The following is a 15406-nucleotide window of genomic DNA, read 5'->3' as shown; positions in this document are numbered from 1 at the left end:
TTTCAAAACAACCTCGTTGTTACCTCTATTCTCCAGACGGGGAAACTGAGGCACAGAGAGGTTGAAGGATTGGCCTAAGGTCACACAGCTGCTAAGCGGAGGGGCCTGGTTGCCCATGACATTTATTGAGGAAAAAAGCATACTGCAGGGGCGCCTGGGTGGCTCAGTCAGTTAAGCGTGCGACTTCAGCTCAGGTCATGATCTCACGGTTCACAGGTTCGAGCCCCGCGTCGGGCTCTGTGCTGACAGCTCAGCCCTGCTCTCTCTCTCTCAAAAATAAATAAACATTTAAAAAAAAATTTTAAAAAGCATCCTGCAGATTATGCATATTACAGTTCCACTTAAGTAAAAATTATGGCTATGTGAGCATGTACCTCACAAATACACAAATAGGAAAAATGCCTGGGAAGACAAACACCAAATTACCACTTTTTATGTGAGACACTTCCATACTGTTTCTCAATAAATGCGCATTAGTTCTTTTGTTTTCATTTATTTAATGTTTATTTATTTTCGAGACAGAGACAGAGCACGAGCAGGGGAAGGGCAGAGACAGAGGGAGACACAGATCGGAAGCAGGTTCCAGGCTCTGAGCTGTCAGCACAGAGCCCGACGCGGGGCTTGAAACCACAAACCATGAGATCACGACCTGAGCCGAAGTCGGACACCTGACCGACTGAGCCGCCCAGACGCCCCTCCCTGTTTTGTTTTTTTAATGTTTATTTATTTCTGAGACAGAGAGAGACAGAGCATGAGCGGGGCAGGGCCAGAGAGAGAGGAAGACACAGAATCCAAAGCAGGCTCCAGGCTCTGAGCTGTCAGCAGCACAGAGCCCGACGCTGGGCTCGAACCCACGAACCATGAGATCATGACCTGAGCCGAAGTTGGACGCTCAACCGACTGAGCCACCCAGGCACCCTACGTGCACTAGCTCTTAAACTTAAATCAATAAAAAAACATTACACAATACGAGTTAGACACTTAAAACCAGGAATGCACCGAAAAACCTCCACAAGCCATTTCCTTACAAGTGTCCGGTCAAGGGGAGAAAATTCTCTGCCTTCCTCCAGGACAATGCGATAAATACGACCCCACAAAGTCCCCTCCCTGTGGCATTCTCTTGTGACAGCTTTGTGACCTCAGTGTCCCCCCTGTCCCCTCTGCACATCCCCATTGGGTCAGGCTCTGCTAAAACTGATATGATGAGCCCCATGGGGAGAGTGGAAAATTGCTCAGGAGTTAACACGAGGTGAGGAAGGCAAGGTACAGAATTGTAAATTCCCTTGGATTGCGATGCCCAAAACAAGAGTGTGATTCACAGCCACCGCAAGGGAGGGATATCGCCTTCTTGATGTGGAGAACTCAGACCCAGAAAACCCAAACTTGGAAGTAGGCAAAGAATACAGTCGGACATTCACAACGAGGATGCAAAATGTCTGACATAATTAATGATAAAAAAAAAAAACTGCAGCGTATGCTGATAGACTGGATTTGCCTCATCAAATTTACAAGGATTTTGTAGAAGTAACGCCCCACGGTGCACACGTGCAAGGAGCCAGAGACACGGGGATCGTGGGCATGCAAGCGTGTGCATCCTCCAGGAAAGCAATTTGGCTGCAAGTGTCACAATCTTGAAAAGCGTTAACACCTTGACCTTGTAATTCCACCTCTGGAAATCGAAGGAAGCAATTAGAAATGCAAACACATGTTTGTAGACAAAGATGTTCACCGTAACACCATTTACAGTAAAGCAGACAGAAAACCTAAGTGCCCGATAAAAAGAAAATAAGCAAATTAACCATTACGTGCTACATTACAAGCCATTAAAAAGTTATTAATGAAAACTAATGATTACTCATAAAATGTTAAGTGAAAATAGAAGGATCTCGAATAACTGCCGTCGTGTAACTATATAAGGAGGAAATCGTCTAAATAGACAGGGAATGGAAAGCAATACTCCTTAACGTTAATGTGGGTGGTGGGGGCGGGGGGTATGGCCAGAAGAAAAACATTTTTTCCTTCTCTTTATTTCCTGACTCTTTTGTATTGTGGAGAATATACTCTTATAATGAGAAAACACAGCATCTCTATCTTAAACATTGAAAACACCCTCTAGGTCTCCTTGAAGCATCTCATTCATTTGAGGGTGCCTCTTCAGAGAGCATCCAGAACAGTCCCCCTCCAGACAGACCACTCCTGTCCTGGCTCATTCTGTTCTCTTGTTTTGCTTCATGTATCTGCAATTTAAGTCATCTCAACACGATGCACACTGTAGTGTCTACACTGTGCAGGGCCACCCGGTGTGAGTGAGTCCAAACAGAAGCCTGGGATACAGAGTTGGATAGAGACGATCCCCCCACTCATAGAGCTCAGGGTGTAACAGACGAGCCAAAGAACCAGTGTCCCATAGTCCAAGTACGATGGAGAGGGGAGAGCCAAAAAAGGGGAAACGGGAGAAGGTGCTAGTTGAGCTCGGGAAGCAGAGTAGAAGAAAGGGCCATCCTGGTAGGGGGTTCAGTGCGCGCACAGGTCCAGTGGTCAAGCAGGTTTCAGGGGACGGCATCCAGGATAACAAGTACCCCAGATACGTTTAGGCAGAGAAAGAGAAAGGGGACTAGATCAGCGAGGGCCCTGCGTGCCAGGCTAAGGAAATGAGGCTTGCTTCTGTGAACAGGGGGATACCTCCCAAGGACTCGAAGGAGAAGAGGACAGACCCCTTATAGAGGATCCCGTTTTTGCATTGTTTATGCGACAGTGTGCAGCACATAGCTGGGCTCCCCGCAGACGCAGATAAAGGGATTTTTCACTTCACATAATCAGACCCGCCAAAGAACCAGAAATTCCAGAACTGCGCCCCCATTCTGAGACTTTAACTGACCTTTGTCCTGCACCAGCACCTCCAACTCCTCCCGGACGCCATCGTACCAGCTCGTGATGTCCACATGGAGGGAATAGTCGCAGCAGGACTTGGTGTCAGCTGCTTCGTGCCATTTCTCGAAGGAGGTCAGCAGGCTAGACCCAGGTTCAGGGACAACGTGGTCAACTGTGAAAGAACGGCACTTGTCACATTCCAAGATGTTTAGGACCCAAGATGTCCCAATGGTAGGCTCTAATAGCCTCTTCACCCCATCACCACCATCACCTTAATCATCACCCCCACTTCCATCACCAAGATCAACATCCTCATCATCACAACCCTCTTCATCATCATCGTCAACATTGCCATCAATGTCACCATGACTACCATAACCATCAGCAGCGGCATGGTCACCACCATTGTCATTGTCATCTTCGGCAGCAGCAACAGTATCACAACTATTTGTTGAATGCTTACGATGCCTCAGATACTGCCAAGGCCTAAAATTATCACATTTAATCCTCTCAACCACCCCACGAAGTGAATATTAGCATCTCCATTGCAGATGAAGAAACTGAGGCTCAAAGAGGGCAAGGAACTTGTCTAACATCACACAACTAGTTAAGTAGTAGGAAGATCCCCCAGAGTCTCGTCTGCTGCAGTCTGAACCTTTCCCCTACCCCATGCTGCCATAGATGAAAAGTGAAAAAGACTTTAGAGACCAAAAGAATGTTAATTTCATCACCCTTTTTCAAATAAAATCTTAAATGTAAAGCAAATGAAAGGGGAGACGCCTAACTTTTAAGCCTCACTTGGCTTTGTATATCCCTCTAGCTACTGCCCTATCTCCCTAACATCCACCCTTTACAGCCAGACACCTATAAAGAGAGGTCCCTATTCTCCCACTCACTCCTCCACCCATCTAAAGCATTGGCCTTTGCTAATTCAATCTCCATGTCTCTGGATTTAATGGAAACATCCAATCCTGACTCCACTGGCCCTCTCAGGGCACAGTGAATCACTCCCTCCTCTTGGTTTCCATGACAACATGGCGTGTTGGCTTTTATTCTACTTCTGTGGCCATTTTTCCTCAGGCTCCTTGTAGAATTTTCTGCCTCTCCTTGGCCATTAAATGGTCGAATTCCTCATGGCTTGGTCCTGGAATGTTTCCTTCAATGTAGCTAATTATTAAAATGTACCACTCCAGCTTAGCTGCAGAACTCTGAAACCAGCTATTTCCCCGACCTCTCCACCAGCAAAACTCAAAAGCTCCTCCAGATTCAAATGTCCCAAACCTTATGCAACATCATTACCCCTTGCAAATCTGGTCCCCCATCACCTCCTTAGCTGTGCAGATACCACCTTAGTTCCATACCTAGGATCGAAGGGGTCATTCTTGACACTTCCTTTCTCTCAGATACCCCCACGTCCGACCCATCACCAAGTGCTTAGATTTCCCTCCTACGTATCCCTGGAGCTGTCCACCTCTGTCCACTCCATGGCCACACCCCTAGTCCTAGCCACCCTCTTCTCTCAGTGAGCTACTGTGATCCCACCGGTCCAGCCACATCTGATCTAGGCCACTCTATTATGGTCTCTTTAAAACCCAAAGCAGATCAGCAGATCACATCACTCTTTGCTTAAAATCCTTCGACAGCTGCTCATTGCCCATATGAAAAAGTCCAACATTCTTACCTCAGCCATCGAGGCTCAGCACCACCCTCACCTTCCAGTCTGATCTCACAGGACTCTATCCCTAAGTCTCTGCATTCATGCCTCATGGGTCTCTTAAATGCAAACTGTGTTCTCCCATCACGGGGTGTTTGCACATGTCGTTCCCTCTTTCTGGGGCTCTGGTCCCCTCCACCTTCTTCACCCAGTTAATTCATACTCATCCTCCAGATCCCTGCATGAATGCTTTGCCTTCCTTGAATGCTTTGCCCCTCAGTTCAGAGTTCTGTGCACCTTTCTGTTGTAGCCCGAGTCACAGACTATAGACATGGATATATAGTCATATATGATTTGTAACCCCCCCAAGCCTGCAACCACTGGAGAACTAGCACCATGCCTGCTTTTTCCATCCTTTCCCTCAACACCTAGCACTGTGCCTGGCACAGAGCAACCCTCAATAAGGATCAGCTGAATGAAAAAATGGGGTGGGGACTCAGAACCTCACTGCCCCTCACACTCCTCTTACTATGGTCCTCCTGGTGTTGTCACAGGTTCTTGGAGTTCCATAAAACACACTGTGAAAACCACCCTATTACAGACAGGGAGGAGGAGACCCAAAGAATGGGCCAGGGGCCTTCCCGAGAGTCTCAAAGCTCATGATGGGAAAAGAGCAAAGGGGGACTCTGGAGATCCTGACTCCTCATCTGGGGCTCTGTCCTCTACTCCACACAGGTCACCTGAGCCTGGAACTTCCATCTCCACCTCTCAGAACCATCCGAGCTCATATTTCCAAGTACTTATCATGTGTCATGCACTACGCTCAGTAACCTCATGTATGTCTCCCAGCAATACTATGGTGGGGGGTGGGGGGGTGGGGAGGCTCTTATTATACAGCTCATCCTATAGGGCACCTGGGTGGCTCAGTCAGTTAGGCGTCCGACTTTGGCTCAGGTCATGATCTCGCTGCTCGTGGGTTCGAGCCCCACCCACGATGGCCAGCTCTAGCCCACAATGTACTTCCAAAGGGGTTTGTTGGAGGAAGAGAGATGGGCAGGGTTGTGGCCAGTTTGGTGATGAGCTGCCTGGATACAGAGAGCAGAGCCTACCAGTTGAAAGAACACTGAAAATCAGCTAATGCTTGATTAAGATCATTTACTAAGGGGCGCCTGGGTAGCTCAGTAGGTTAAACAACTGGCTCTTGATTTCGGCTCGGGTCATGATCTAACGATTCGTGAGATTGAGCCCTATGTCAGGCTCTATGCTGACAGCACGGAGCCTGCTTGGGATTCTCTCTCTCTCTTTCTCTCCGTCCCTCCCCAACTCATGCTCACTTTCCGCCCCCCCTCTCAAAATAAATAAATATTTTTAAAAACCATTTATTAAAATGGAATCCAAGAAACAAAAGCTACTTAAAAATATATAGGGGACTGAAAAGTGCAGTAGAGGAAGAATCTAGCCTCCAAAGAAACCACTGAGGTACATGGCATTATTTGTGCACAATTCTTCCTCCACTCCCCACCTTCCCCATGGCTCGTGGTGGGCAGAGTGAGATCCCAGTGACTTTGGGCTTGGCCATGTGACTTGCTTTGGCCAACAGAACTTCTGTGTGTAAGTGAAGACATAAGGTGGTAAGAGGAGTGACAAGTTCCTGCCAGACCCTTCTTGCACTTCTGCCATCTGCCAGGAGAAGGGCACAGTTGAGGTGGCCGTTGGTTCCAGGATGGGGGATCCATGGTGTCCCTGAGAACCCAACCCACAGCCTGAAGCAGACCCACTCCAGTCCTCTCCCTGGGCCCTCAGATCCTTGACCAAGAAAAACAAGTGATGCTTGAAATTTGGGACTGTTTGTCATGCAGCATTATCACAGCATTACAGCATCGATACTGACTAGTACAACCTGCTCCCCACTGTGTAACGTCCAGCAACTTATTTTATCTTTGTGAGCCTCTAGTTCTCCATCTTTCATAGTAACACCTACATGACTGGTTCCCAAACTTTAGCCATGTGCACACCAGGTTCAGGAACTTTTGGCTTTGTCTGCCTATAATCCGTATCATTCTTCCCTTGATACTTTTCTTTAAATCAGTCCACAGTTCCTAGAAATTTAAACGTTCATTTTAATCGCACAAGAAACAATAGTACCCACAATGTGCCAGTCATCTCATTTCAAATGCATTAAAATACTTTAAACTTTTAAATGTCTATTGCCTATAAAATTATCGGTGTATTACCAGTGGCACACATAATATATTGGCCTTTATGGAAGGGTTGTGGTGAGTTATATTAAATGGTCCCCTGAGCAAAGTGCCTGTATCTATATTGAGTGTTGTGGTGTTGCTGATGCTGCTGGTGACATAGAACAGAAGTCACATGTGCCCAAGGCAGGGGTGCAACTCACTGATCATGGTGGTCCCGCCTGCCAGTGCTGCCTTGGTCCCTTGGAAGAAGTCATCAGCAGTTGTCATCCCCTGGGAGGGCTTCTGCAGGTACGTGTTGACATCGATACCTCCGGGAATCACCATCCGCCCATTGGCTTCAATGGTCTTCACTCCACCAGGAACTATTAAGTTCTCTCCTATTTGTCTGGAAACAACAGAAACGGCCTTGGGTTCTTAAGAGAAAAACAAAATGGCAGTCAACTGTGTGGTGTCAGTTCCACTGGGTAAACATTTCTGAGCCAGGTCCTATACAGGGCACTGGGTAGACAGAGAAAGCTCGGGCAGGGTTCCTGCCCTCGAGGGGCTCATGGCCTGAGGAAGGGGAGAGGCATGTGGGCAGGTGGCTACAATCCAGGACAGCAGAGGGGTGGAGGGTATAAGGTGGGCTGCTTTACCAGCCCGGGTATCTGGGGAGGCTTACGGGGGTTGGTGTCAAAGGGTTCTCAGAACAGCCTGTCCCTCCAGAGTACTTCCCACTCTTTGTCAACCACTTCAGGGAAACAGAGGACAGTGACTGCAGGAGTAAAGTCCCCTTAGCTCTGCAAACTTTGACAGTGCTATGGGCTGAAGTGTGACCCTCCCAAAAGCTGAATGTTGAAGCCCTACCCAAGGACCTCAGAAGGTAACAGTATTTGAAGACTGGGCCTTCACAAAGGCAATTAAGGTAAAATGAGGCTATTAGGGTGGGCCCTAATCCAACAGTGTCTTTGTAAGATTGGTTGGTGTCACTGTTAGAAGACAAGATCAGGACATAGACCCGTACAGAGGATTGATCATGTGAGAACACGGGGAGAAGACAGCCGTCTACACGCCACGGAGAGAGGCCTCAAAGAAACCCACCTGCTGACATTCTGACCTCAGACTTCCAGCCTCCAGACCCATGAAAAAATAGATGTCTGCTGTTTAAACTGCCCAGTATGGGGGGCTTTGTTATGGCACCTGTGGCTAGCTAATACAGACAAGCAACCAGGATTTTCATTTTCACTCTCAGGAGCACTGACCTCAGGGAAGCTGCTGGACTCCCCAGTACCCACAAGAAAAATCCACTAACAGGGTAAAACCTGCCTGGAGGGAATCACACTGGGGATGGCAGGGTTTCTCTGCACACACTGACTATCACCTCTGTTCCCAAATGCACCAGGTGCCTGCAAACTCTCTCCAGAAAGAAGGAAAATTCCAAAGGCTGGAAGAAGAGAGAAGAGCCCAAGATATTCGAAGCCTTGCCCCTGTGGTGGCAGCTGTGTTTCACCTGCTGGAACCAGAGTCAGGAGACATGGGGGGCAGAGGGGAGGCTCAGCCAGCACCAGGATAGATACAACAGCCTCCAAGGTCAACGCCTGGTGAAGACCACTAGATCTGAACATGAGCGATTTTTATTAAAAAAAAAATACAGGGGTGCCTGGGTGGCTCAGTTGGTTGAGCATGCGACTTCGACTCAGGTCATGATCTCGCGGTTGGTGGGTTTGAGCCCCGCGTCGGGCTCTGTGCTAACCGCTGAGAGCCTGGCGCCTGCTTCGGATTCTGTGGCTCCCTCTCTCTCTGCCCCTCCCCCACTCATTCTCTCTCTCTCTCTCTCTCTCTCTCTCTCTCAAAAATAAATAAACATTAAAAAAAATTTTTTTTTAAATACAGTTGTTCTGAGCTCATCAGCTTAGGCAACAATATCCTAAGTCACGTGAAAACACCAGTAATGAAGGTAAAGGAAAGTGTCGCTCTGGTGACCACCATGCCAGGCCCCCAAAAAGAATCCACCCCCAGGTGGCAGGAACAGAATCCCCTGGCTCCCCTTGGACCCCTGGGCGGGGCCGGTCCAGGCAAGTGGGGTGGGGGGGGACAGAGGCCACGGGGCTCCCCTTGGGGGTCTTCCACAGAGTTGGGGCACCACACACTATCTGTCCCGAAGCCAAAAGTAGGTCTAGCGGAAGGACACTGCTGGGGACCATCACCGCTACCACTCCCGCAGCCACGGCCGCTGCTCCCAACGCCAACCTCTTCCCCTCTGTAATTTCCATCTCGATGTGCAGACTCCTGCCTTGCCCGATCCTCCCGCTGTCCAGCTCCAAACACAGGGCGTTATGTCAGGGGTCCGGGAGGAGGCACCCCCAAGCCTTACAGCAGGGGCAGGTCGCTGCTGAGCACTGGCCTTCTATACACTTCAGGGATCATCTCATTTAACGCTCCAACTGGCTTCTAAAGAAGATGGGGTCATGTTCAACTGTTTCATGCTGGCAACGGCTTGGGCATGTCACAGACTGGGCATGGGCCCTACAGGGGGGTATCCGTGGAGTCTGATCGGGAATGTGACTCAGTCACCACACTGCCAGCAAGTACTGCTGTTCGGGGTCCATCTTAAAGGCATGACAGTCGCCTCTCTTTACAGGAAGTGAAAGAAGAAAACAGAACTCAAGAGAGGCACGTGACATGTCTGAGGCCACACAGCAAGTCAGTGGTGGGTCTGGACTCAAGCCAGGTCCCCCCAAATCTCCTATCTTGGCTCTGCCCACCAGCCTCAACTGCCTTCCTGCTTCCCTTAGATAGAAGCAGATTCTCCCCAAACCGGGATTGAGCCAAATGGAGCCCTCAGTGCATTCGGAGGAAAAACCTAAAAGGTTCTCGATGGCAATGGATGTGGAAAAGGGGCGAGGAGAAAGGAGGCTCTGAGAATGAGACAGATGCTCGACACCACGCTCAGGAGTCTTGGGCGGCCGGCGTTTGAGTCACCGGCGCTGAGCAAACTGGACGGAACCTTCAATGAATCATAACAGATTCTGCACAAAGACAGACGAACAGCTGTCAGGAAAGCTTGGTGAACGGCTGCCAAATAAAAGGGTTCTTGGGGTTCCATCAAAGTAAAGGGAAATAACTGAGCCTCCTCATGCCGGGTGGTGCCTGGGGTCAGCGCAGGTGGTTCCCCCAGGGTCTCAGCCCTCCCACACCTGCTTCCCAGCCAGCAGGGACCTGCGCCCCACATGACCATCCGGAGACTCGTCTGCTTAACGGCGGAAGGGGAGGGCCAGCAGAGTCAAATACAAAGGCGTTTCAGACTGAGAGGGGCCGACAGATACCGAACTTGTGGAAACCGCGTAGTTCCTGAACAACACGGTCCACCAAGGTCCGAAGACTCCAGGTGTTTGCATATGCAGCAAGCACTTCATAAATGCAGCTCAGCCAGTGAGCTCCTGTTCCATGCACACACCCTGGACTGCAAGGCTCCTGGGGGGTTAACTTCAAACCCCGTGAGGCTGGTGGGAAGGTGGTCCCGCAACAGTTGTCAGCATCCTTTACCCCTCACGCCCCAGAAGCCCAAGGGTCTGCCCTGGAATGGCTGTCTCCTTATCTAAGCAGGGGGTGACCTAGGAACCTCACTACCCACCAACCCCCCACCACGTGTGCCTTTCTCCCTCTGGTTCCAGGCTGTACTGCGGCCGAGACCAAGGTCCTGCACTGACGGGCCAGGGTTCTTCCAGCCAATACTCCTGGTACCTGTCTGTCCCCAGCACTGTGCCAGGCCCCGGGGGGGAGACCCTAAGGTGAGGTCCCTAAGTCAGGGCTGCGTGCAGCATGAGGAGCGTGGGACTGGCACGCAGGCTGGCCAGCAGGAGAATGCTTCCAACACGGGGGTCAGGGAGGTCTTCCTGGAGGAGGAGTCACACAAGCAGGACCCAAAGGACAAACAGGGATTGGGGAATGGGGGGAGGAAAGGAGAATGAGGGAAGGGACAAGGTGTTCCAGGCAGAGGATTTATGGGTGCGAGGTTCCAGGCGAGGGCTGCTGGGCTCGCTCTGGGGGTACCATGTTTTCAGTGTGGCTGGGAACAGCTGAGAGGAGAGAATCACCTGGAAAAACAGGGGCTTGGGCTGGACTGGAAATGCTTGGAGTCTGGGGCTGGAGTTGGGGTTGGCAGAAAGGGGCAGAGGAGGGCTCCTCCTGACCCTCTTCCTCTTCCCTCCTCCTCCTCCACTTCCTCCTCTTTCTCCTCCTTCTCTTCCCCTTCCTCCTCCTCCTCTTCCTCCTCCTCCTCCTCCCCTTCCTCCTCCTCCTCCCCTTCCTCCTCCTCCTCCCCTTCCTCCTCCTCCTCCTCTTTCTCCTCCTCCTCTTCCCCTTCCTCCTCCTCTTCCCCTTCCTCTTCCTTCCCCCCTTCCTCCTTCTCCTCCTCCTCCTCCCCTTGCTCCTCCTCCTCCTCCTCTTCATCAAAGCCTACATGGGCACCAGACAGTCCTGACCTTCATCTCACGCATATTCCCCTCTGCCCTTCTTTGCTGTGCCAGCAGCCGGAGCTGGATACTGAGAGTTTCCAGCTCCTACTCTCCCAGACTCCAGGGGAAGATGCTGAGCGAATCCAGGGCGTTCATCATGCATAAGAAAAAGAGCTGAACCTCTCCATTACGAGCCGGTGAAATGTGGAGGCCACATCCAAACCACTATCTGTGGACTGTGCTCCCCCAAACTTGTATGTTGAAGCCCTGACCCCCAGCATCTGAGAATGTGACTGTATTTGGAGAGGGGGCCTTTAAAGAGGTGAGTAAATTAGAATGAGGCATTAGGGAGGGGCCTTGACCCCCCAACAGGACCGATGTCCTTGTAAGAAGAGGAAGAGAAGAGACCCCAGGAGTGCATGCACAGAGAGGGACGACCACGGGAGGACAGCCAGAAGACGGCCATCCGCAAGCCAAGGAGAGAGATCTCAGAAGGAATCATCCCTGCCGGCACCTTGACCCAGGACTGGCAGACTCCAGATCTGTGACAAGTGAATTCCTATTGTTGAAGCCGCCCAGCCGCGGGTCCTCCGTTACAGTGACCGAGCGAACGAGCACACTGGGATGTCACAGCTAGAGAGGACGCCGATAGGGAGAAAGCGGAGGAGACTTCAGTCCCGACGGATGTCTTTTATTTAAGCACCACGGCCCTGTCCTAACATTCTTCCCTTCTCCCCTGCCCCCCTTCAACCCAATCCAGAAATTCTGGGCAGGTGGAAGAAAGAGCTGTGAGTTCAGGCCTATGTACCAGGTTGACACCTGTGCCTTGTCCCTAACGGACACTGCAGTGTGGGGCAGCTGTTTTGCCTCACTAGCCCACCACTTCCTGCAATAGGACAGGAGGCCAGCAGGTGCACATCACAGCTCCCTGGGCATCTGAGGGCCTACAGAAGGCTCACACGGCAGGGGCACTCAATAACTGCTAGTCCCCGACCCACCACTAGTTTGGAGCTCCTCCCTCCTCGAATCTCTCCCTCCCTGACATTCACAGGACATAGCACAGTCATTTGGGGACAGAACGCCAGCTGTCTGTGTCCCCTAAGGGCCAGGCAGCCCGGGGAGACTGGCTTCTTCAAAGACGCGTTTTGGGGGCACCTGCCTGGCTCATTCAGTGGACCGTGTGGCTCTTGATTTCAAGGTTGCAAGTTCGAGACCCACATCGGGTGTAGAGATTACTTTAAAAATAAAATCTTTTTCTTTTTTTTAAAAAAAGGTTTTTGGTCAACCCACTTTATAAGTCCATCTTCCAGGTAGACGTCAGCATAGAAGGACTGGTCATCATTGATGATTCGTCCACCTTTGATGAGGAGTCGGTCACTCTGAAAAGCCAAGCAAAGTATTCAGTGTTACTAGGGAAAAGCCGAGACGTTTTTTGAACTTTTAATATAAAATTATCCAAATATTTTCAAAAGTAAAGAAACGCCATAAAAAAGCCCCCTCACGTCCATCACCCGGACTCAAAACCTTCCACACTTCGCCATTCACGTTCCACCTATTCTGTGCCCCCACCGACACTTCTGTTTTGTTTTTGCTGCGGTATTTTCCAATAAAATCCCCAACACTGTATCATGTCATCTGTAAATACTTCAGTGTGTATCTCTCACCATGAAGGAGTTAAAAAAATTTTTTTAAGTTTATTTATTTATTTTGAGAGAGACAGAGACAGCATGAGTGGGGGAGGGACAAAGAGAGAGGGAGAGAGAGAGGGAGAGAGAGAGAGAGAGGGAGAGAGGGAGACAGAGAAAGAAGGAGAGAGGGAGACAGAGAGAGGGAGACAGAGAAAGAGGGGGAGAGGGAGAGAGGGAGAGAGAGAGGGAGGGAGAGAGAGGGAGGGAGAGAGAGGGAGGGAGAGAGAGGGAGGGAGAGAGGGAGAGAGAGAGAGGGAGAGAGGGAGACAGAGAAAGAGGGAGAGAGGGAGAGGGAGAGAGGGAGAGAGAGAGAGGGAGAGAGGGAGACAGAGAAAGAGGGAGAGAGGGAGAGGGAGAGAGGGAGAGAGGGAGAGAGAGAGGGAGAGAGAGAGGGAGAGAGGGAGAGAGAGAGAGGGAGAGAGGGAGACAGAGAAAGAGGGAGAGAGGGAGACAGAGAGAGGGAGACAGAGAAAGAGGGAAAGAGGGAGAGAGGGAGAGGGAGAGAGGGAGAGAGAGGGGGAGAGAGAGAGAGGGAGAGAGGGAGAGAGGGAGAGAGAATCCCAAGCAGGCTCAGTGCTGCCAGCACAGAACCCGACGTGGGACAGGAACTCACGAAACTGCGATATCATGACCTGAGCTGAAACCAAGACTCGGACACTTAACCAACCGAGCCACCCAGGCGCCCCAAGACGTTTTGAAATAAACATAGCCACAAACCATCATCTCAGTGGACCCGACTGACATGAATTCCTTCATATCGGTTAATGGACCATGCTCAATTTTGCTTGGCTGTCTCAGAAATGTCCTTTGACCGTGGGCGGCTTGAGTGGTCCCGTCCACAGCCCCCACCCTGCATCTGGCTCTGTGAAGTCTGCAGGGGTCTGTCCCGCCCTCCTCCCTTTCTGATGCCATTCATTTGTTGCAGAAAACTGGGTCATTTGTAGAACAGGAGTTTCTTAAGGCATCATTATTGAATATAACAAAACTCAATTCAGAGACAGCTTAAAAACTAGCAGAAAGACTATTAAAAAAAACCACAACTGCCCCGGAATGACCTCCAGTCAACGTTCTGATGTTTCTCTCTACCGTTTTCCGTGAATCCCCATGGTGGCGATCGTAATGCACGCATCCGTCCACTCATCTGTGTCCCATCAGATGCTGCACTTTGCCTCGGCTCCCAGCCCAGGGCCAAGTCCCGAGGAGCCAGGAGGAACCAGGGACAGAGGGGAATGTGTCCTAGTGGACATGGCGGAGGGAGAGGCAGAGGCTTCACAAGCCTTGGGTGCTGGGGGCTGGTTACAAGAGGAAAAGGGGAGGGTGCCCACCATGGGAGCAAAGTTAAGGAGCTGTCCCCCTTAAGGGGGGCCAGGCAAGACCAGCTCACCCCTAGAAAATAAGTCGAGATAAGTTGTTCCAAACAAACAAAGTTCGTCCAGGTACGGCAAACATTCAGTGTCTGGGCAGAGAGAACTGGTACCCAAGGCCCAGAGACAGTAAAAAACAACAACAACAACAACACACACACACAGCAAATTCTAGAACCCCAAAACCACAACTGTGTCCTTTTCTGCATTTTGCCATAAGGGTATCCCAAGTTATCACATGTTCTTCACAGCCATAAGTAAGTGTCCACAAAGCATTTCACCTTGTGGATACACCATAAATTGTTTCACTATCTCCCTACTGTTGGGCATTGGAGTTATTTTTGAGTGTTCGCACGGGTGACGTTGCTGTAATGAGCGCCAGTGAGCGTCTCTCCACACAAAGTGTCTCCCTCGGCTTGACGCGTTAGGCTCGGTCCTCAGAGGCGTAACAACTGGGTCACACAGTATAAACCTCGTTTATGGCCCTTGATAAACAGGACCAGATAGCTTCCCAAAAGTATTGCCCCTATTTGCCTTGCATAAAATCACCAAGCACCCTTGGTTCTCAATAATCGTTCATTTGCATTTCTCGGAGGCAGAGAATTCTTTTTGCCATGTGCTACTTTCCACTTGTACTATCTCCTAGCTGGGGATGCGGCAATGAATAAATAAATCACAGCGTCTCTGTCCGTAAGCCCCAGCCCTGGGGTAGGGAGACAGAGAGTAAACAGACATTAAGAACTCAGGGTAGTCACTTCTGGGGGAGCGTCCTCCATGGGCTTCCCTGAATGCAGAGCCTGAGACAAGGATTGAGGCAGATCGTGTATACGGGAGGTGACTGCAAGAACTGTCACGAAGAAGTAGGGTTAGGCACAGAAATCCAATGCAGGGCGTTTGCTGATCTGGGTAGCACTGGGGTTAACTGGGGCTTGATCCCACCCGGACCCTCTGAGGAACCGTACGGAATGCACAAGGCACGAACCAGGAGAAGGCAGAGGACGCTGCACAAGCCCAGAGAAGAAGGGTTAACCCAAACTAAAGACTCAGGGAAGACTTGCTGCGCAGAAATGGAGCCCACGGCCTGCTGCTCAGAACCCTCTGCCCGCATCTGGCATCAGCACCGAACTTCCTTCAGAGTGAAAGCCAAGGTCAGTGAGACCCTGCGTAATCTGGAACCCCACCACCCAGGCCG

General features: G+C 50.6%; 1 protein-coding gene across 2 annotated transcripts in view; it reads right to left on the bottom strand.

Moving 5' to 3' along the window:
* Nucleotides 1-15406, bottom strand: part of CRMP1 (collapsin response mediator protein 1) — a 77669-nt gene that overhangs the window by 39327 nt on the left and 22936 nt on the right. For both annotated transcript variants that reach the window (XM_047091862.1, XM_047091863.1), the window contains exons 2-4: nt 12453-12541; nt 6927-7111; nt 2879-3043 (exon numbers count right to left, since the gene is read on the bottom strand). In XM_047091862.1, coding sequence (XP_046947818.1) covers nt 2879-3043; nt 6927-7111; nt 12453-12541 — 439 coding nt within the window. The remainder of the gene's footprint in view (nt 1-2878; nt 3044-6926; nt 7112-12452; nt 12542-15406) is intronic.

The sequence above is a fragment of the Lynx rufus genome, unplaced genomic scaffold, assembly GCF_022079265.1.
Source record: "Lynx rufus isolate CCGP_SWC_20201006 ecotype Redwood Valley unplaced genomic scaffold, mLynRuf1.p SCAF_3, whole genome shotgun sequence".
Lineage (NCBI taxonomy): Eukaryota > Metazoa > Chordata > Mammalia > Carnivora > Felidae > Lynx > Lynx rufus.
Note: the sequence above shows the minus strand (reverse complement) of the source record. Positions and strands in the feature narration are given on the sequence as shown.